Here is a 23,005-nt window from a genome sequence, read left to right as displayed (position 1 = left end):
TTACCCACACAGTACCAGCCCATGCTGTACCCGCCCCCAGTACCACCCCATGGCTTCCTGGCTAGGCGAAACACCACATACATATCATAAGCATTTTGCACTTAACAGCTTCATAGCATTTCAATAAAACAGTACATGAAAACACATCATGCATATAAATCATCCCTCCATAGGACATGGTGGATCATACAATGGCTAAACCGAGGACACGAAAGCTTACCTTGCAAGCTAACTATCCAATGCCAAGAGTCCACACAAGCTCAAAGTCCTCACACAGCACAATCACAATCTGTTTGGACCAACAATAATATCAATATTCATACTCAACAAGCATGCGGTATAAGACAACGCCTTTTTTTTTGCGTTCTATGCCTTAAGGCTTCTCACAAAGCCACAAGCCCTTAATCACTTGATTCTGACTTAACTAATTATTACAGAGGTTCAACATAACTCATCATGGGTCCACAAACCCATAAATATCGTTCTATATGAATAGAACAACTTCTGTTCTTCGAAAACCCAGAATATCCGGATATTTGTCGGGGGCATATCCGGATATCTATCTCGCAATATCCGGATATCAATATTCAGATATTCAGAACCCCATATCCGGATATCAATATCCGGATATTTCCAACCCAATATCCGGATAATTCGCCGCAGAACCCAGATTCTGCATTTCGCGAGATATCTTTCCTAAGGATCCATTTTTACTGATTACAGAAGCTAACACATGCATTTCTAGGTGTGTTTAAGCTTACCCAACCTTAAGTTATGATCTTTAGCTTGTTACATGCATCAAGGTTCCATTTTTAACCAAGAAAACTCATGATCAAGGTGATGGTGCTTACCCAAAGGCTTTAAAACAGAGTCACGAGAGCTCTTGGAGCTCACACAACAGCTCCAAGGTACTGACATCAACTGTGTGCGAAAATGATGATCAAAGATTGGCCCTTTGCACAACAGATGGCTCCTTGGCACCACCAATGCCAAGTAAATGGCTAACACACACACCAAGTTCAGAGGCAGCAAAAGCACCTCCCCCAAATGGTACCCACGACCCAGTAAATACTAACCTTCAGCCTCACAATGCACTCTACCAAGTGTTTACTTGTTTAGAGATGAAGAAATCAAGCAAAGGTGACAACTTGATCTCAAAATGGTGAAGAGAAGCAATGAAACAGTAACACACAGTTCAGCCTCCAAGAGTGTCACGTAGAAGTCTGATACGACCTAGGGTTTTGGGCCAAACTTGCGTATTTATAGCGTTTTAAGAATTGAACACACAGTATTAGTGCTAATTGCTACGCCTAGCATTTTAATCCCCAACTTAGGATTCTGAACCTACTCATTTTTCTAAGATTTATCATATTTTTATTTTATTTTTGCAGCACCTTTCCGGTACGCGCTTTTCCATAGCCAATATCAGTTCTGACACCAGTTCTCATTATTTTGACTTGAAATTTGTTTTACAAGTCCTATATATTATTCTAGTGACATATACACACTTTTCGTAATTTTCCAGGATACTTCATCGGTACGCATTTATACCGAGTAGCAGAATCGGTATCTGCATTTTTCATCAGAAAAGCGACTTTCACCATTATTACTCACTTACCGTAATTATTTAAGCCTCATAATAATTATTAGGGTCAATTATGTAATTATTTTCTAATTTCACATAATTAATTAATTAACTTCCTTAATTAACGATGCGGGTTCTTACACCCTCTCTATCTCTCTCTAAGTTTGGGATCTGCACACCTCTTTCTCTCTCTAGATTTGGAAATCAACTCTCTCATCTCTCTTTATTGTTATAGTTTTTTTATCTTCAATTCCAGCAAAAATATCTCACCAAGACAAATAATCGGACACATGAATTAATTCTTTTTGTTATGGACCACTTATGTGGTACCCACTTTCTATCCCCACTACATAGAGCATCTCATTCCATCACTCTCTCATAACTTCCATCCACTACCAATAACCACCCATTAAGCATTGCATCATGCCATTAAGTCACCTGCAAACTATCACTAGGGGCAGAATCTCCTAGTGCATTCATCTATATAAAACCCCTTATAGCTAACAAAGGGGATCATCTCATAACTCATCTAGGAACTCATCTCATAACTTATCCTGGCCACCATGGCTACAACCTACCTACTTGTGCCCAGAGCACATCCTCTCCACCGCAGGTGACTCACATACACACCCCTTGTTCATCCCATCAGACTTTGGCCTAAGGTGCAGGACTTTTCATTGTCTGTCATCTTTACCATAAGCTCATACAAATACTAGCTATCCTGCTAGACCATTAATGTTCATTCCAGAACATTTGGTGCCGTATGTGGGGAACTGTAAAGTTCTAATCCCACCTCCATTCACCAATACCCGTCGGAGAAGATTTCACGCTAATGACAAACAACACGGCTAGTCCATCAAACCATGGCAAAAGCCAAATGGCGTCAGGAAGAAGAAAAACTTTTATTTGCAATTTACCCCAATCGCTGCTATGATCAGGGGATTGACGTCCATCTAAGGATTATAAGCTAAGTCTCCTTTATTTATTTATTTTTTGTTTAGGTTTGAATGCAAGTTTGGTTTTTTCGTTTTACGTGTTATTGGATACAAGTTTAATTCGTTTCACTGTTTCCGTCTTTTGTGTCTTTAAATTTTGAAGCATGACGGATTTTTCGTTTTATTGTTGAATGACGTTTTTCAATTGTTCCTTTTGCTTCACTGTGCAACGGACTTCGAAGCATAAAGTTTAATTTATTTTTTATTTTTATTTTTCATTTGAATCCATTGAGTTTGAGAAAATTTAGATTTTGGATTTCCATGGATTATCTTGTATGTAAGTAGCATGCTATTTAAATTATCTACTTATTTAAACTTGATTGGTTGCATTCTCATTTTATTTTATTATATTTTTTGTATTTGCTGGTTGTGCACTAATATAATAATAGAATATTGGAATTATTATTATTTTTCCAAAAAATGCTTTCGTCTAATTAAGAATAACTTATCAAACAATGATTAACTGAAGAAATAAAAAATCAATAACTATATTCTCATAAATTATTTTTATAGATAAAGCGTACTTGTGGAAAATGTGTACTTTGAGGCTTATATGTATATATTATCGTAATCAAACACAATGGCCTTTTAGTTCATTTTTCTAACCAGTTATATGTATATATATTTTTTAAATTTAAAGATATCAGTGTTTATTGGAGTATTTACAAACTCCATAGCTATTATATTCCAATTTTTAAATTATTTGTTATTTTATATATTTCTATAAAAAAGAAAATGATGTGAAATGATATTTATCAAATTTTCAAAGATAAGGGAATTATAATATAAAAAAGGAATAGTGGCATGATAAAAAAAAAATGCAATATGCAGTGACTGCCCATCAAATTTTCAAACTTTATTGCATAAGACGTCTATAAAAATCACATGTATATAGAACCTATTTTGGGTCATTTTTCAGGAGCATGGGTGTACTTTTGTTTTGTCATTCTTAGTACTAAATGGATCAAATTATTTAAAGAATGGAGTTTTTTTTTTTTCTTTACTTTTGAATTATCGAAATTATGCTGTGTTTCTTTTCCTTTAATTTTAATGGTGTTTCATACCATGTTGTCACAAAAAGCACATATCATTGAGCATAACCATTTTCAGTTTTCTAAAATTAAACCATAGGCAGTTACACAATTTGCAGTTACACCCACGATATGAAACAACTGTATTTATAATGGGGAGAAATCTGAAATTTTAAGAAAAAATAAATAAATAAAATAAAAAGAAAAGTTTTCTTTAGATGTCATATTTATATAATGTCGGTGACTTTAGTATTTGAACTTTGAAGTAACATGGTCAGAGTTTTAACTAGTTTTAACTACATGTAGCAGAGGTTACTATAAGTTATATATGTTGACAGTTTATTTCAAACAAATTGTTGCCTGTTGCTTTTTTAGAATTTATTCACGTGTTAGTCATTTGATGCTAAGAACTGGTAAGACCTTATCAAATTGACCTTTTTTTTTGGTAAAAAAATAAAAATAAATATCCAGCTGTTTAAAGTAAAAAAAAAACAAAAAACAAAAAACAAATGAAGTGCATATACAGTTATTTTTTATGCAGTTACTTTATATTTTAGTATCTCCACTAAATGCAGTTATTAGCAATTATCCCACTAAGTGCAATAAGCACTCATTTGATGTTGATCTTCATTTATTTGTTTTTAATTCACACCACTAATGTACTTCTTTTTTATCTCACTAACTTTTGTTTTTGAAGGATAAATGCTTTTAGACAAGTCATCAAATATAGATGATGTGAGATGTAACACCAAGAAAGAAATCTCATTAAAGCTACAACAACAACAAACGCCGACCAGACCTAAACATTGAGCACAGAAGAATCGACCAAGACAACTTGAACCAGCCAGAAGAAAATATAAGCTAAGTTTTCCCCTCTAACTCAATCATAAAACATAATCTTATTTTAAAAGGAAACGATGAAGAGAAAAGATAGTTCTTTAAAGTCAGAGTATTTTGTTTTTTATTTAATTTTATTTTATTATTATTATTATTTTTTCATCATATTATTATTTCCTCTGAATATTTATTGGTAACTACAGTATGAGTTATGTACATGCTACCCTTCTGTTGATGTTTTTTCAAGTTTATATCCTAAAGATTGTTAATTGTGAACGTGATCAAGATATTTTCTGATTTCTAGGGGCTTTCCTTTGAATGGATGAGTTATTTTCCATAAATAAAAATTAAAGAAAAGGAAGTACAACTTTGGGGAAATATATATCATAAAAAGAAGAGGCACGAATCTGGCATGCAGTATTAGTAATAACATATAATTCAAAAAAAAAAAAAAAAAAATGGTAACTTTGGAAACTTAAAAAAGAAAAGAAAAAACCAAATTATTTGGGTGGGTTTGCTATTATCATTACTGTATTTAATCTTTCTTTCTGTTCCCTCTCTTCAATATGTGATGAGCTTATTCTTATTTGCATATGATAATAAAAGTTGTATCATAATATTGTAAATTTGTAAGGGAAGACATAACAAACCTAGAGGAAGATAGATAAAACTCATAAAAAAAAATATACAAGATAATGATAATGTGTCTTCTCTTCGTTTTGTCGTTTTTATTAAAAAAATAAAATAAAAAATGCCGCTGGGGTTACTGTTTAGCTTTTTATTGGGTTGCTGTTTATCTTTTTATCAAGGGGTTGAATTATTTTCAATTTTAATTATTGAATTATTATTAATTCCATGATTTTCCTATTACTAATATTATGTACACATTCGATGAAATCCCTGTTAATGCAATTTATGTACTCCAAACTAGTTTTCCTAATTCTACCAATATAGTTAATAAAATTATTATTTAAATAAAATTGGAAAGACAAACTGAGATGTTAATGTATGCCAGAATGCGAATTTCATAAGCAATACGAAATCAAAATGAATACATTTGTATGTAAAAAGGAGAAACGAGGTAGTTGGTGTTTTGAATTCTTTATTTCCTTTGGAGGTAGGCTGGCATGAATGAACTCTTTCTATATGGAATGTGGCTGAATATTACACGAAACATAGAAAGGATATAATGACATGGACATTGCAATTTCTTAATCTCTTATGTGAAATGAATTTTTAGTTAACTTTACTAGAATTAAGTTTGAATTTGTCCAGAATTGTTCAATGAACAAGCTGACTTTTTGGAAAATGATCTGATGAAATTGTTAGCCAACGTGGAGACTATAGAGGAATGTAAAGATTAAAAGTTTGGAGATGCCCATTCAATGAACGTGGGCATCTGAGGATGTCACCCTACTTATATGCCGACAACAACCAAATGGCTACAAAGAGAGTTCTCAGAATGCGCATAGATTTTAACAATAAGTTCCACTTTCTAATTAATTAGTCATTATTATTGGTAATCCTAACCATGCATTATTGATTGATGATTATTATTTATGATTAGTGAATATTTTAATTCTAATTATGAAAAACAAAGTTGCAGGGAACCACCATACATAATCTGAAAATTATAATGATAATTTAATACTTAGTCAGGTGGATAATGGAGTATCCACACGATGCAACTTTCACCCTATTTGGACCTTAAATACAAGCAAGAATGACTTCTTAACAGTGCATAATAATATGGGTTCTTTACTAAAACCTGTCTTGTTTTTTATCTTTCAATAAATTCTCTCACAATTGACGAGTTCCTTGCAAGCTTGCATGTTTCATGTTTTTCAGGGTGCAAGACATCCACCGAGTTAATAATTCAAGGACAAAGAAATCACAATATGGCTAGAAGCAGAAAGTCCCATGCCGCCTTCCATGGCCTCATGGGCACCTGCTCATTTCCTACTCAAAAGCAGGGCCAAAAGTCCCATGCCACCTTCCATGGCCTCATGGGCACCCGTTCAATTCCTATTCGGAAGCAGGAAAACAAAGTCTTTTGCCACCAAAGGAAGACCGGCCCTCCGGGATAAAAATGGTTTATTAAAAGAAGATTGGTCCTCCGGGATAAAAATGGTTCGCCAAAAGAAGACCGGCCCTCCGGGATAAAAATGGTTTACTAAAAGAAGACCGGCCCTTCGGGATAAAATGGTTCGCCAAAAGAAGACCGGCCCTCCGGGATAAAAATGGTTTACGAAAAGAAGACCGGCCTCCGGGATAAAAATGGTTCGCCAAAAGAAGACCGGTCCTCCGGGATAAAAATGGTTCGCCAAAAGAAGACCGGCCCTCTGGGATAAAAATGGTATAAAAATGGTTCGCCAAAAGAAGACCGGCCCTCCGGGATAAAAATGGTTTACTAAAAGAAGACCGGTGCTCCGAGATAAAAATGGTTTACTAAAAGACCTTTGGGCACCCATCCTTTTCCTAATCGGAAGCGGGAAAATTGTTCAACATTTGATTCTGAATTATCCTAATCAGCGCACAAGATATCATCATATAGGGTTATCATATCCTACTGAGGTACGCAATAAACTATTATTATTTTTATTTATTGCAGGTTTATGCTGACAAATCCGAGAAACCACCTCTATCTTCAAACTCAGAAGCAATTACAAACCCGGAGACAACTACAACCAACGAGCGACACAATAAAGAAACTTGGAACCCGGAAGCATTCGCAAGCTGGGTTTCCCCGGCATTCGTATCCTTTTTCACAACACTAAACATTATTTGATAGGCACGAAGGCTTTACTTTTACCCCGACATTCCGAATATACAAAACGCCACGCTGGGGGGCTTATGTTATGGACCACTTAAGTGGTTCCCATTTCCTATCCCCACTACATGGAGCATCTCATTCCACCACTCTCCCATAACTTCCATCCACTACCAATAACCACCCACTAAGCATTGCATCATGCCATTAAGTCACCTGCAAACTACCCACTAGGTGCTCAATCTCCTAGTGCATTCATATATATATATATATATATATATATATATATATATATATATAACCCCTATAGCTAACAAGGGGGATCATCTGATAACTCATCTAGGAACTCATCTGATAATTTATCCTAGTCACCATGGCTACAACCTACATACTTGTGCCCAGAGCACATCCTATCCACCGCAGGTGACTCACACACACACACCCTTGTTCATACCATCGGACTTTGGCCTAAGGTGCAGGACTTCTCATTGCCTGTCATCTTTACCATAAGCTCCGTAGATACAAATACTAGCTATCCTGCTAGACAATTAATGTTCACTCCAGAACAAAAATTAATTAAAAATATAATACCATTATTAATAAATTATAAATAAAATTAGAGTGTGAGAATAATTAAATGATAAATATTAAAATAAATAAAAATTTATTAAAAAAATGTTTGCATTGTTTTAGTGCAAAACAAATAACACAACCCAAATTTTGTAAATCGACTCACAAACAATATATAAACAAAATTGTATTTGTTGAGATATATATAAAATCATTAATGTGGCCTCACCCAACAGCTTAAGTTTTTGGGTTGAATTGATTCTTTACATTGTATCAGAGCCTTGGTGTACCAGGTTCAATCCTCATCGCCCCCCACTTTCTTTGTAGTGGAATTTCTTTCTTCGCACAGGTAGGTGGGCCTGTGCGTTGTCCACTCTTCAAGTCCAGTAGGCTCTCGTGTGAGGGGGCTTTTGGGTTGAATTGGTTTCTTACAGTATTGTATATCAATTAATTGCCTTGTGTTATTTTCTTTGTATTATTCCTCAATACACATCAAAAGTGTAGATATATAATCACCCTTGAAGGTGTTAACGAGCCGAGCCGGCCGACCATTAGTCTTAAATGTTAAGTTTGTGTTTAAAAGTGCCAGCCTAACCTAGCCTATTACCTGTTATGAATATAATTATCGACATGTGACCTAGCTTATTTACAAAAAATAAAGTCTGGTTTAGCTGGTTAGCTTATTAAAAAAAAGATAATAAATATTTATCCAAACATAATATACAATCAACAACACTAATAATTTCATAAAAATTCATAAATTCAATATATATACAAACAACATAATATTTCAAAAAGTCTGTTTAACCAACAAAAAGGAGGGAAATGAGTTGAGAAAAGAGATAGGACTATTATAAGTAGTGTAAAAAATATAAAATAAAAATAAAAGTTAGTATATTAGGCCAGTCGGTTAGAATTCAATTTATATTCGAATTGAATAGAAATTGAATATAATTTATGATAATAATATTAAGACCCGGCTTTTGAATTGGAGCCTAATACCTTTTTATTAAATGAGTTTTTATACAAGTTTAAACATGATTCTCATCGATCAATTTTAGATATATAAATTCAGGTTTTAACAATTTTATACAAGTTCATGAGATATGGGACAAAGGCTCGTAGTTCGTGGCGTGGGATTGCTAATCCGTTGTACGAATTTTAATCACTCTGTTGTGTACCTCTAACTAACATACAAAGGCCTGATAAACAATAATGATCATAAAAAGTTAATGAACATACAAAGGCCTGATATGAAAAGGACAAATGTTCGCGGGGGCTGTCCTCGAGGATTTAGTAATCTGTCTATTATGCTTAACGGTTTAGCTAGTCTATTTGAAATGTTACCTTGACAATATTAGGGAAATATAATTGATAGAAAAATGGTTAGAAAGTGAATTTGGTAGAAAAATATAAAAAAAGCTGTTTGGTTGGAAAAAAATTTATCGAGCAAATTAGGTAAGATTTATAAAATTTAAGTTTGGTTAGAGGTAAAATATAAATGGAAAAATAAGTGACAATTACGAAAATATCCCTATTTTTAAATTTTTTGGGAAAATAAAAATAATTGTAAATTAGAGAGAAACGTGAAAAAAAAGAAAAAATGGAATTGCGAAGTTCTTGCTAACTGATTAAAATTTCAGTAAGTAAAAGTACAAAGTTGAGCAATTCATTTTTTGAAGATATCAATATTTTAGTACATGTCATCTTTACAATTGGAGCATGGGCAGGTGCATCACATGGTGGAGTTCTAGCATCTGTGGGGTTGTTGCTTCGAACGTAATCGAAAAATTTCCCTGGGTTGCCACAGTGGTGCCCGCCTCTTTGTCCATGGTGACCATCGCGGCGGCTGTTGGTGGTTGCAGGTGGCTGCTGCTGCGTAGAGACGGTGGAAAGAAAGAGGAGAAGGATTACGAAGGGGTATTTTGGTCTGCTTTATTTTCTCATTTTCCAACTTACTCAGCTATCCCCAAAAAACCACCACCAACTTCAGATTCTAAACAGTGCCAATGGCTGGCTTTCTACAACTAAATGGGAAAATGCTATGCAAATAGCATAGATGGGGAACTTCAATGAATCTCTCTACCAAACAACAACTTTCTGGAATGCCAAGTTCATTTGCATGGGGAAATTTTCAGATCTCTTCAACCAAACACCACCAAACTTTCTAGTTTTCCATTTTGGATCTTTTACATAATTAATCCTTCCATAACCAAAAATAAAAAAGAAATGAAAAAACGACAAGGATATCGTTTAAAATTAGGAGTGTCAATTTTCAACACATTTCAAATACGATACTGATTTTTTGTGTTCGTCTCAACCTATATTTTCATTCGTGTTATGAGTATTCGTGTTGGTGACCACCGATTAAATTAAGGATTCACTTTTTCTGCTGTCATTGCAGATAAGTTATCTACATTAAGCTCAATACAACGTCGTTTTGGGGCGAAAATCATAGTGTTTTTGTAATTTTAATGTATTTTAGAGTTATTATAGTCTTTTTAATTATAATTTTTAAATTTTTCAATCCCAAAATGACATCGTTTTGAAAGTAAATGTAGGTAACTGCAGAAATATTTTTCTGTTAAATTAAATAGTTATATAAATAGATATTTATCCCACTTATCCACTTTTATTTTTTAATTTGAAGTTATTTAAATTGTTTTCATTTGAAAAGTAAAATTGACAAGTTATTGTGTTGTGTCATCCTAAATAGTAAATGAATCGTATTAGTATCGAGTGTTTTGACACATGAATAATTATTTATGTTATGTTTGTGTTGAATGTATTTGTGTGAATTCAAACAAGACCCACCAACCCAAAATTTTCACCTTTATAATTAAAACACAACATATTGTCATTTTCTACTCACTTAGGATAATGTTTCTTTTTTTCTTCTTCCAATTTTTAATCTAAAAAATAGAAATAATTAATAATTAGGTTTGATAAATTTAATTTATTTTTTCTCTTCTAGAAAATAAACCAATAACTCAAGGAAAAAAATTGTAAAAAAAAAATTATTCATTTATTCATTCTCGTGCACATTATTTATTAAATACATATATTGTATAATGTATTATCAGAATTAAAAAATTGGAAGAAAAAATCTCTCTATTTATTAAACAGGCACATCCTAGAATGTATGTATTATCAAATATAAATTTTTATCTAAAAACTCTTTATAAAAAAAAAAAAAAATCATTTGTCTCTAGATATTGATAAATAAATTCCTATCATCAAAATCTTTTATGGTGTTATAAAACATAGTGATATTTTAAAACTCGCTTATGCTAAACCTATTGGTATTTTCAGGGCTGCTATTAGTTACCTCAATTCCCCCACATGCTATTTTTCATTTCCTTGTGGTTGGGGTTTCTTAAAAATTTTCCATCCAAATCAAGCTGGCAATTGTTGATTTCCTTGTTGGTAGAGAGTTTCTTAAAATTTTTCCATCTATTCATATTGCATAGCTATTCAAATTTGGCCTTTGAAATGGAGTAATTATGACTGTTTAGAAAGCTTTCTTCGACGTGATTTTCCTTAGTTAGATGGATAAAAGGTAAAAGGTGAAAGTTGACCTAGACCAAAATACCCTCAAGTTGCCAAATTTTCTCGGTAAATTTTTTCCCAATCAAACAACTTTTTTTTTTTTTATATTTTTCTACCAAACTCACTTTCCAACCATTTCTCTAGTAATTACATTTTTCTAGTATTAAAAAAATTTCTCCTCAACCAAATGCCTGACGAGTGTCTTCTAAGGTTGTTTTCTTTTTCCCCATTCTTTTTAACAAATTGAAAATAAAAAAAGTAATCTCAGTCGCTCCCCATTATGTTTTCACTTGTACATAAATAATATATTTTTTTGGGCCGACTCTATGATTGTACTTACAAGTTATAACTTTATAAGTAGCCGCAGGCAATAATTTAAATATTAAAAATTGCCAAAAACGACATTAAAAAGTGAAGGTCGGCAACCGCTTGGAATATGCTTACACGTTACACAGAAAAGTCCTCATGCCACCATACGGACAATGAAGCAAAGTCTTGTACCAAAATTAAAGATAAGGTCCACAATTATTATTCATATAAGGAATTATAAGAAACAGACATCAATTGAAAAACAAAAGTCAGATACAACGCATGAAATTATTGAGTTTTTAACTTTAATCTCATTTTATTTTTAAATATCAAAACCATTTATTCATCACCTTCACCTCTGCTGTGAATCCACCACAAGAGATTAGTCAATGAGTTTCCATCATCAAAACCATTTAAGCTTCTAATCTTCTGCAATGCACCTTTGTTATCATAAATCCCTTCAAGGGCATATACAAACCCTTTCCATTTTTCTCCAACACCCTCACCATTCAAAGCAGGCAATGTCCACTTCACTAGCTCCTTAACATAATCAACATTTGAGAACAGGACTTCAGAAATAGGTAAAATAGGTAAGAGTTGAATGCCAAGCCTACACTCTCTCCTCTCAGCAGAAGCAAACCATAGTCCACTGTCTCTCTTGTTAGCCCAAAGAACACCCATTATCCTATTCTCTTTTGTAAAATCTTCCTCATAAAGATTACTTCCTTCTTTCACATGCCACCACATTTGAGTTCCAAGCATTTCCAATGCTGTAAGTGTTGATCCAATGGCAACAAGATTGGCATCACCATATGCCATACCCATCAAAGCTGCAGAATAATATGCATTTACAGCTTCACTTGTACTCTCTTGATTTCTTCCATCTGCAAATTCAGTTAACCCTCCAGCCCAAGAATGCAATACATAAAGATCAAAACATCTCAAACGTGTATAATTGGAGTTTGATCTTATGCTCAAGTTCATAAAATCTTCCATGAGTGAATAGGCTTGAGGCTTATACTTCCTACCCCATGCTGGGTCAATCTTAACAAGCACTGCAATTCCATAAAGGAAGTATCCCAAATGATAATGATGATCATTATAAATTCCAAACCCAAAATCACCACCAGTATCAGTGGACCCTTGTTTGGTAATAATGCCACCCCACGTTTGATCATATAGAAATCCATTCCCATTAAAAGTTCCTTCAAGCCATGGCTCAATGGTTTCCTTCAAAAATTTCCTAATCTTTGGAATCACATCAAAGAAGAAAACCTCTTCGGCAATCAATGCTAGCCTTGCTGCCCTTGCAATCAATTTACCATAGAAATAAGATGAAGTTGTTGTTATTGCTGATGAATCTAGACCATCAACATCCTTAGAAAGTGCAGAAACAATTTCATCATGGGATTCTTCTATAACACCCTTAGAAGAATGCCAAGTTATAGAAACAGGATCTGTTTCCAAAACCCACGAATTCCCAACAACACCAACAAGCTCCCCATCAATGCTTGTATATTTAAAATCATCCAAAACAGTGACATCACTATCACTGTTAGACAAAAGCTTAAGGTGAAGAGGGTGTGCTAACAGTAGCAAATCACCTGATCCTTTCTTCTCCCACTTATACTCAACACTAAATGGTTCTCTGAGCACAGCTTCACCTGACTCAGGGTAACAAGAACTGAACTTGTCAAGAACTGCCTCGTGTTTAAAATCGGAATCAGGCAACAAAACTATCCGAATTATGCCAGAAAATGCATCAGAAGTGATCTCGGAAAGGCTTTGACTCAACTTGATTGGCGAGGAAGCATATAGGAGCCATGTTTGACCATTGTTAAACTGAAATGTGAACTTTGTAAGGGAATCATTTGAAGAGAAAGAAAGAATGGCATGGATGGTGGTGATGGAGAGAGGGGTTGGTTTGGTTACAGACACAGTCAGAAAAGGACTTCCCCTTACAAGGAAAAAGCTCAGATTGGAAGAAGGGATATCCAAGGTGACACTGAGATCACTACATGAAGAGATTATGTGTTTCTCACTGGTTTTTTGTTCAGAGGAAGAGATGGTTAGATCAGCATTGAAGACTTGGTATATGAAAGCAGAGGTGAAAGTGTGAGATGGGTATGAGAGAGAGAGGGATGAGTTTGAGGATTTGATGAGGTAAGGGTGAATGTACTCGGGTTGGTCACCATTTTTTAGGACAAAGTTTTGGAAAAAAGAGTTTGTAGGGAGTGGATTTGAAACAAGGTTTGAGGAGAAGAAGTTGGAGGGATCAGGTAGGACAGTGGAATGACCCTGTGGGAAGATAAAAGGAGTGTTCTTCTGGGTGTTAGTCATTGCTGCTGATCGTGGTGGCTATGATGGTGAATGCTTGAATGATAATTGTAATGGTGGTGATGGGTTTTGGGGGGTTTTTATAGTGTTTCCAAAGTCTGTGGTGAGTGCAGTTCTCACCTTGAATATTGAGTATTTTCAGCATTGGCAACTAATATGTGTACAACTTGGTTAATTATTAAATTGTTATGAGTAGGGATAGTGGGGATTGAGTTTTGGATTTTGAGGTATATTTATTGGATGGTTGACTAGTTGAGTATAATTTATTGTATTGGTGAGCTGCATTTTAGAACAAGTTGAGGGAAAGGGTTGTTTTTGCTTTGTTGATGGGGACTTGTTAAAGAGGAATGGACGATAGAAGGGTGAGGAGTAAAGAGGATTGAATGATTGATTTAAGCGAAGGGGATCTTAGGCCAGTAAGGTACGTGAATGTGACCATGTCAAGAAACAAAACCGAGGTTTTCTCAATGGGAATAAAATACCAAAAATCAGTATTCCACATCTAGCAACGTTAAGTGAACACAATTGAAAAAATGGAACAACATGATAAGCACAAGTCAGTTACATACATACGAATCAGAATGGAAGTGAAAGCTGCAAACAAGCAAAAACCGATGATTTTTTTGCAAGGAACCTAAGCAGAATGTGTTACCAACCATTTTCATTGGTTAGTTAATTAGTTGAAGCTAGTTTGTTATTTTGTTGATAGTGCGTTATTTTAAGTGACTACTAGTAGCTTTGTAATATGATAGTAATAGTATCACAGTATTCCAATAACACTGCATAATATTGAAAACAAAATGTTTTTAAATCATATCTGGATGTTGCTGTTAGAAATGTAACGCCCACATGATAGAAATATCATGAGTCATGACTATTAAAGTGGCCCAATTACTAATTAACGGTTATAAGATTAATGCTTTTAATTAGAAGCAATAATCGTTACGGTTACAAAAGTTAATGCATTTGATCTCAAGCGTTCATCTGGTTTACGAACGATGGAAGTATCAGATTAAAGACAATTGAATATATATTAGGGTTGGTCCTCTTTTCCCTACACAAAAAAAGGCCCAGACAGAGAAGTCACCCTAAACTTTGCGAAAAGATGCTTCTAGGTATGTCTTTTTCCTTGGTATATCTGAGAATCATGTCTTTATCCTTGGTATATGTAAGAATTATGTACATTCTAACAGTTGCAACACAAAGTATATAAGAAATTTTCATACCTGTGTACAAGTTTCATTTTCATCATTATGGCAAAGTCTCTACAAGGACGTGCATTCAATTGTAGGGTGAGAACAGAATTGGAATTTTCTTCTCCCCGGCTTTTCTTTATTTAAATGAAACTAGGAAGTTGTGCATGAAAACAAAACATTAAATGAAAACAGTTTTGTGTGTTTTGGAAACTATTATAAAATAAAAACAAGCCTTTTAGAAATAACAATGTGATTATGTGAACACTAATTTTGGTCTGAATCAGCTTTGGACCCTTGAAGTGTGAAGAAAAAATGAGCCTTCTCTTTCTCATGTACACAACCTGCCAGTAAAATCCAAATTTTTCGATCAATCTTGTTTCTTTTTTTTTTTTTTTGTAATGGGGCGATCAATCTTGTTTCTATCCCACAAGCATGCTCATCTTTAAGCATATAAGACAAGAGCAATTAAGAAAAAAATCAAGAGTCAAGCCGCAAGAAAAATTCAAAAGGAGTATGCATGAATATGTCATCCTGCCAAATTGAGGCAAAAGAGATAGGTCACAGAAATGATAAAAGGAAGCTAGCATCAGTTACAAATATCTGGAAAAAAAAAATTGACCTGTGAAGGATGAGAGGGAATACTACATAGCATAGGGGGATTATTTGACACAACACACTTCTGAATATTACATAGAAAAAGGAAGAAAACAAAAAAATAGAGAAGGAGGAGACAAAAAAAAAAAAAAGAAGTAAAATCTGTTAAAATTTCAGTAAATTTCATTTCATGATGAGCTGCTTTTATGTGTTCAGATTATCAATAGCTGTTGCTGTAGCAATATAACGTTGTTAGTGATTTGTTTTTGCCTCAGTGTATCCATTACCACTAGGCTACCAACAAAGAACACAAATAACACTTTCTATATAAATTGCACTCTAAGCTAATCAGAGAGTCAAAAATCCATCTTCTGAGGTGAAAAATAAAATGTTGAAAGTCTCTGCAACTCAGTTCTTATGCCTAAACAATAAAAAGGGAAAGTCAAGTTATCATGGAATTTCCATCCTTGTTTGTTTTTAGGGGGTGTTTGGTAGGAAGTAAAAAAAAAAATTCCTAGGAAAATGGCGTGAGAAAAATTATTTGCCTATATTTGGTAGGAGGTGAAGTAAAAATATGGTTGGAAATTTTTTTTCGGAACATTTGTTTTTCTATGTAAAATGGTTGGAGAAGATTATCATTAAAAGGGTGGAATTGTTTCTTTCTCATGTGTTGAGAAAATTAACACACAGTATCAATAAAATTAATTCAACATTCTCGAAAAGATTTTGGCAAACGCTCGATCAAGATATTCCCGAAAATTTTCCTGTAAATTTTTTTTTTCTCTACCAAACGCTCGATCAAATTCACCAAGAAACAAAATAAGAACCAAAAATCCAATTCAGAAAGGAACTCATCCCAGTTGGGACCGAACAAGAAAAGGAAAGAAAATAGAGACACATATTTACATGATTCACCTAATGGGGATTACATCCGATAATATCTTATTATACCATCCTTATCGCACTTGGGGAATATAATTATTAGCTTAAAAACCCTAAGTTACAATAAAATAAATAAAATAAACACGAGGCCTATAATAGTACAAAGCCTCCACAGTCCTGTTGAGAACTCGGTTTCCTCAACTCGGCTAAGAAGCCTTTTCGCGGAAGTCAATCAACAAGATCCTGGATTTTGGATCTCGGCAATCTTACATCGGCCTGAACTTCACCAGGTCGGGCAGCGCAGCGGAAAAACAAAAACAAATGGGAGAGAGAGAAAGAGAAAAACTGTAACATCCCAAGCGCTGACGAGGGCGGGGAGTGATCGCCGGTGCAAAGAGGCACGGACAAGGAGCGGCTCCTGACAGGCTTCCAGCGGGGGGTTACATGCATGAATGAATCGAATCGACATCCGAAAGAGAGGGATTCCAAAGGCTGTGCAGGTATAAGGCTGCACAGTTTGGGATAGCTTATAAGAATTAATTGGTACTACCTATACTAACAAGATGCATCTACTTTTCGGTAGCCCGGAACGGAAGAACTCCATAGTTAAGCATGCTAGACTTGAAGCAATTCTGGGATGGGTGACCTCCTGGGAAGTTTTCCCGAGAAGTGTGCGAGTGAGGAAAAAGCACACTAAAATGTCTCGTGTTAGTATGTGGGGATAGTCGTTGATTCTTAAAGCGGCCGAGCGTTACAAGTGGTATCAGAGCAGGGCCTCTCTTCCAGTACGATGTGGTTCGAGGACGAACCAGGCAGAAGTTGGTGGGCATGTAACATCCCAAGCGCTGACGAGGGCGGGGAGTGATCGCCGGTGCAAAGAGGCACGGACAAGGAGCGGCTCCTGACAGGCTTCCAGCGGGGGGTTACATGCATGAATGAATCGAATCGACACTCGAAAGAGAGGGATTCCAAAGGTTGTGCAGGTATAAGGCTGCACAATTTGTGATAGTTTATAAGAATTAATTGGTACTACCTATACTAACAAGATGCATCTACTTTTCGGTAGCCCGGAACGGAAGAACTCCTTAGTTAAACGTGCTAGACTTGGAGCAATTCTGGGATGGGTGACCTCTTGGAAAGTTTTCCCGAGAAGTGTGCGAGTGAGGAAAAAACACACTAAAAAGTCTCGTGTTAGTATGTGGGGATAGTCGTTGATTCTTGAAGCGACCGAGTGTTACAAAAACAAGCAGTTTTAACGTGGAAAAATATTCTCTAATAAAGAAGTAAAAACCCACGAGACCTAGTCCAGTTCAAACATCCACTATGAAAATAATGGTACAAAGAATCAAGATTCACCAAAGTGATGGTTAACACAACCTCTCTAACAATGGTGATAATCAAACTTTCCTAGAGATGTTTCACTCAAACTCTCTCTAGAGATCTCTCAAATACAAAGCTTAAAGCTTTGCTCACAAATCTCTCAAATAATTTTTTTTGAATCTTTTTTCTCTAACCTAGCCTCCACCCACAACTAATGATTATATAGAGGAGGTGGAATCTAGGGTTTAGGGTTTATGGTTTAGGAGTTTTAGGAAACCTCTCAATGGGTTTGGGCTTAGCATTGAAGGAGGAAGCCCAAAAAATCTCCCCCTCCGACTTCAATGCGTCGGCTTCAGCATCAACCTGGCTCCTTCACAACAGTCTTCAAATTTTCTAGTTGGAACCGGCTTTGTCATCATGTCGGACCAATTTTGGTCAGTGTGCACTTTGACGAGTTCGAGCTCTCCACCTTCCACCACATCCCGGATCCAGTGATATCTCACATCAATGTGCTTAGTGCGGGAGTGATAGGTCGAATTCTTTGCAAGATGGATTGCGCTTTGATTGTAACAACCCAGCTCGTACTTGTCTTGATCATGGCCGAGTTCCATGAGGAACTTCTTCATCCACAGCATATCTTTGCTTGCCTCAGTAGCGGCAATGTACTCAGCATCGGTTGTCGATAGTGCCACACACTTTTAAAGTCTTGATTTCCAAGAGACAGCTCCTCCGGCAAATTTCATCATATATCCCGTCATCGACTTCCTCGAGTCGAAATCTCCCCATAAATCAGAATCTGAGTAGCCTTGCAACTCGGTTGTGCCGTCTCCAAATCAAAGGCATAAGTTGGTCGTTTTTCGGAGGTACTTGAAGATCAACTTCACTGTTTCCCAGTTCTCTTTGCCGAGGTTTGACAAATACCTGCTTACCATTCCAACAGCATATGCCAAGTCAGGTCTAGTGTAAACCATTGCGTACATCAAGCTTCTAACAACGGATTGGTACGGGATCTTCAGCATCTCGTCTTTGTCTTCATCAGATCTCGGACATTGCTTCTGGTTCAGCTTTATGTGTCCGGCTAGGGGGGGGTGCTCATTGTTTTGGCTTTGTCCATGCTGAATCTCTTCAAAATCTTCTCAATATACTTCTCTTGACTTAGCCACAGTAGCTTCTTTTGTCTATCTCGGATAATCTTGATTCCGAGAATCTGCTTTGCAGGGTCGAGGTCCTTCACTGCGAAGGACGAGCTCAACGCCTTCTTCAGAGCGGTTATCCTCGATTTGTCTTTCCCTACAATAAGCATATCATCAACATATAACAACAAAATCAAAAAATCTTCGGCCTCATACCTCTTCACAAATACGCAGTGGTCGGCCTCTGTCTTCTCAAACTTGTTATCAGTCATGAATGATTCAGACTTCTTGTACCACTGCTGAGGTGCTTGTTTCAAACCATATAGACTCTTCTTTAACCGACATACCAAGTCTTCTTGTTCTGGAGCTCGGAACCCTTCACGTTGCTCCATATATATCTCTTCTTCTAAATCACCATGAAGAAATGTCGTCTTCACGTCCATTTATTCTACCTCGAGATCCATCGAAGCCGCCATAGCTAACACAGTTCGAACCGAGGTCATTTTCACTACAGGAGGAAAAATCTTCTCAAAGTCTACTCCTTTCTTCTGATTAAAGTCTACTCCTTTCTTCTGATTGCAGCCTTTCACTATAATTCGGGCTTTGTATCTTGACTTCTTCCCGTTCTCTTCATTCTTAATCTTGTAGACCCATTTATTTTTCAAAGCTCGTCTTCTTCTGGCAACTCGGTCAGCTCATAAGTCTGATTCTCGTGCAGAGACTTCATCTCGTCTTGCATTGCCTTTTCCCATTCTTCTTTCTCTGAGCTCGTCACAGCCTCATCATAACTCTGAGGCTCACCGTCTTCAGCTACAGCGGTGTATTCATCATACAGGTATCTTGTAGAGGGTCTTCTTTCTCGAGTTGGATATCTTGGCTGTTCTTCAGCTTGAGAACCCGGTTCATCATTCTCATTCTGGATCTCATCGTCAACTCGGACTTCAGTATCTTGGTCATCATCAGCTTGTTGCTGGTCATCAATTTCTTTATTTTCTTTATTTTCTCCCCCTGCTTCATCTCGGATAGGAGGGATGGGTTCTTCACGTCTAACAGTAACCCGGACTTTGGGCTTCGAGATGTCATGAATGTCCTCATCTTCATGAAAGATCACATCTCAGCTTCTCACTATCTTCTTATTGATTGAATCCCAAAGTCGGAACCCGAACTCACATCTCGGCGAACCAAGATAAATGCATTCTTTAGTCTTCGCATCGAGATTCGCCTTTTCATCTTTAGGGATATGCACGAAAGCTCAGCATCCAAATACCTTCAATTGATTATAGCCGCTTTCTGACCTGTCCAGACTTCTTCCGAAATTTCTCCTTCAAGTGGCCGTGATGGTGAGAGGCTGATCAGGTCAACAACAGTTCTGACGGCTTCTCCCCAGAATGATTTTGGCAATCCGACATTTGATAACATACTTCAGACCTTCTCTTCAATAGTCCTGTTCATCCTCTCAGCCAGTCCATTCAATTGTGGAGTCTTGGGGGGCGTCTTCTGAAGTCGGATCTCGGCCGCTCTGCAGTATGCATCAAATGGGCCGCAATACTCACCACCATTGTCAGATCTGACTACCTTCAATTTTTTGCCAGTCTCCCTTTCAACCATTGCATGGAATTCTTTAAAGGATTGGAGTACCTGGTCTTTAGACTTCAACATACATACCCACACTTTGCGAGAATGATCATTAATGAATGAAACAAAATACTGAGCTCCTCCAAGAAATCTTCTGACATAGAGAAAACATCAGTACGGACGAGGTCAAGAATATACCATCGTCTTCTGGGTTGATCTGGTTTCACGAAAGAAACCTGGTGCTGCTTTCCAGCTAGGAAGTGCGTGCAACTCTCCAACGCTTGACCTTTTAACCCGGTCAGTAATCCTTTCTTGTGTAGAATTTGGAGCCCTTTCACACTCATGTCGCCGAGATGCTTGTGCCATAGCTCCAAGCTAGGTCCATCTCGGATAGAATTGGCTTCTCCGCCATTGATCTTTCCTTGCATCACATACAAGGAGCCTTCCTTCTTACCTCAAGCAACATCCAAGTTTCCCTTGGCCAGCTTCCATCTAACACTACCGAAGTAGTTCACAAACCTGGCATCGCCAAGCTTGCCTACCGAGATTAGGTTCAATCGCATGTCAGGAACATACCTTACATCTTTCAACACAAGTCGTTACCCAACATCTGTGGTCAGAGTCACATCATCGACACCAACAATCTTGCTGGTCACTTGATTTCCCATCTTCACGACTCCAAAATTACAGAAAAACCTTTGTGTGGAGTAACGTGGAAGGAGGCACCGAAGTCAACAATCCAGGTGGAGTCATCATATGCAACATTCAAATAATTATCCTCACCTAGGAGGAATATCTCGGCATCCGGGTTGGCAGCCACAGCAATGGCGCTCTTGTTTTCCCTCTTCTTGGAAATAATCTGATCCGACTTCACAGAGCAGTTCTTCTCCTCATTCTGCAAAGTCCAGCAGTCTGGCTTCTCATGCCCTGTCTTCCCACAATAAAAGTACTTCAACTCATATTTTGACTTTGACCGAACTCTGGACTTTCCTCTTCTGTCACAATCTCGACCTCGGCTTTTGCTTCTACCCCGAGAGTCAAATTTCCCTCTATTCTCAGCAATGTTGGCCTCAGAAGTGCTCGAAACACCTCGTTCTCTTCTCCTGACTTCTTCATTAAGGAGACTATCTGTTACGACATCCATCTTCAATTTTTCATCTGGAGCCGAATTACTCAAAGTCACCACTAGAGTATCCCAGTTTTCTGGCAGCGAGCTCAATAGCAGCAAAGCCTGCGTCTCATCATCAATTTTCATCTCGGCTTTAGACAACTGATTAACAATACCTTTGTAGGTGTTGAGGTGTTCAATCATGCTCATGTCGTCCTTGTATTCCAGCTTCACAAGTCGGCGAACTAGGTATGCTTTGTTCTTAAGAGTCTTCTTCTGAATCATGGACTCCAGCTTCGTCCTCAATTCGTACGCGTTTGTGAATTCAGACACGTGCTCAAAGAGATTTTTGTCAATATATTTTCTGATTGTAGCTACCACCTTACGACTCAGGATCTTCCACTCATCAAGGATAATGAGCTCATATAAATCTTTGCAGTAGAGATGATCTTCCATCATCGTTCTCCAATAGGTGAAATTGTCTGCGGTCAGCTTGAACACATCTCCATCATGGGTTATACCACTGGTCTCCATCTCGTCTCCCTCAGAACCCGTCGAACCAGGGCTCTGATACCACTGTTGAGAACTCGTTTCCCTCAACTCGGCTAAGAAGCCTTTTCGCGGAAGTCAATCAACAAGATCCTGGATCTCGGATCTCGGCAATCTTACCTCGGCCTGAAATTCACCAAGTGGAAAAACAAAAATAAAGGAGAGAGTGTGAAAGAGAAAAACAAGCAGTTTTAACGTGGAAAAACCTTCTCCAATAAAGAAGTAAAAACCCACGGGACCTAGTCCAGTTCAAACATCCACTATGAAAATAATGGGTACAAAGAATCAAAGTGATGGTTAAGACAACCTCTCCAACAATGGTGATAATCAAATTTCCCTAGAGATGTTTTACTCAAACTCTCTCTAGAAATCTCTCAAATACAAAGCTTAAAGTTTTGCTCACAAATCTCTCAAATAATTTTCTCTGAATCTTTTCCCTCTAACCTAGCCTCCATCCACAACTAATGAATATATAGAGGAGGTGTAATCTAGAGTTTAAGGTTTAGGGATTTTAGAAAACCCCTCAATGAACTTGGGCTTAGCATTGAAAGAGAAAGCCCAACAAGTCCAGCCAATAAAAATCCTAAATGCAAAGTATGAATCATTTGAAACAATCCCCACATCACAATCAAAGATTTATTGAAAACTGAACAGTGTCCTGCGCT

At 36.6% G+C, this 23,005-nt stretch overlaps 1 protein-coding gene across 1 annotated transcript; it reads right to left on the bottom strand.

Annotated features, from left to right (window-relative positions):
- Positions 1-11,985: 11,985 nt before the first annotated feature.
- LOC133291127 (glucan endo-1,3-beta-D-glucosidase 1-like) lies at positions 11,986-14,001 on the bottom strand. Its single transcript, XM_061489324.1, has one exon. It carries the CDS (start codon positions 13,984-13,986, stop codon positions 11,986-11,988), a length of 2,001 nt encoding a protein of 666 aa, XP_061345308.1. The 5' UTR covers positions 13,987-14,001.
- Between the last annotated feature and the right edge of the window lie 9,004 nt (positions 14,002-23,005).

This window comes from Gastrolobium bilobum, unplaced genomic scaffold (genome assembly GCF_033153095.1).
Source record: "Gastrolobium bilobum isolate Gb01-03AN ecotype WA unplaced genomic scaffold, APGP_CSIRO_Gbil_v1 utg829, whole genome shotgun sequence".
NCBI lineage: Eukaryota > Viridiplantae > Streptophyta > Magnoliopsida > Fabales > Fabaceae > Gastrolobium > Gastrolobium bilobum.
Note: the sequence above shows the minus strand (reverse complement) of the source record. Positions and strands in the feature narration are given on the sequence as shown.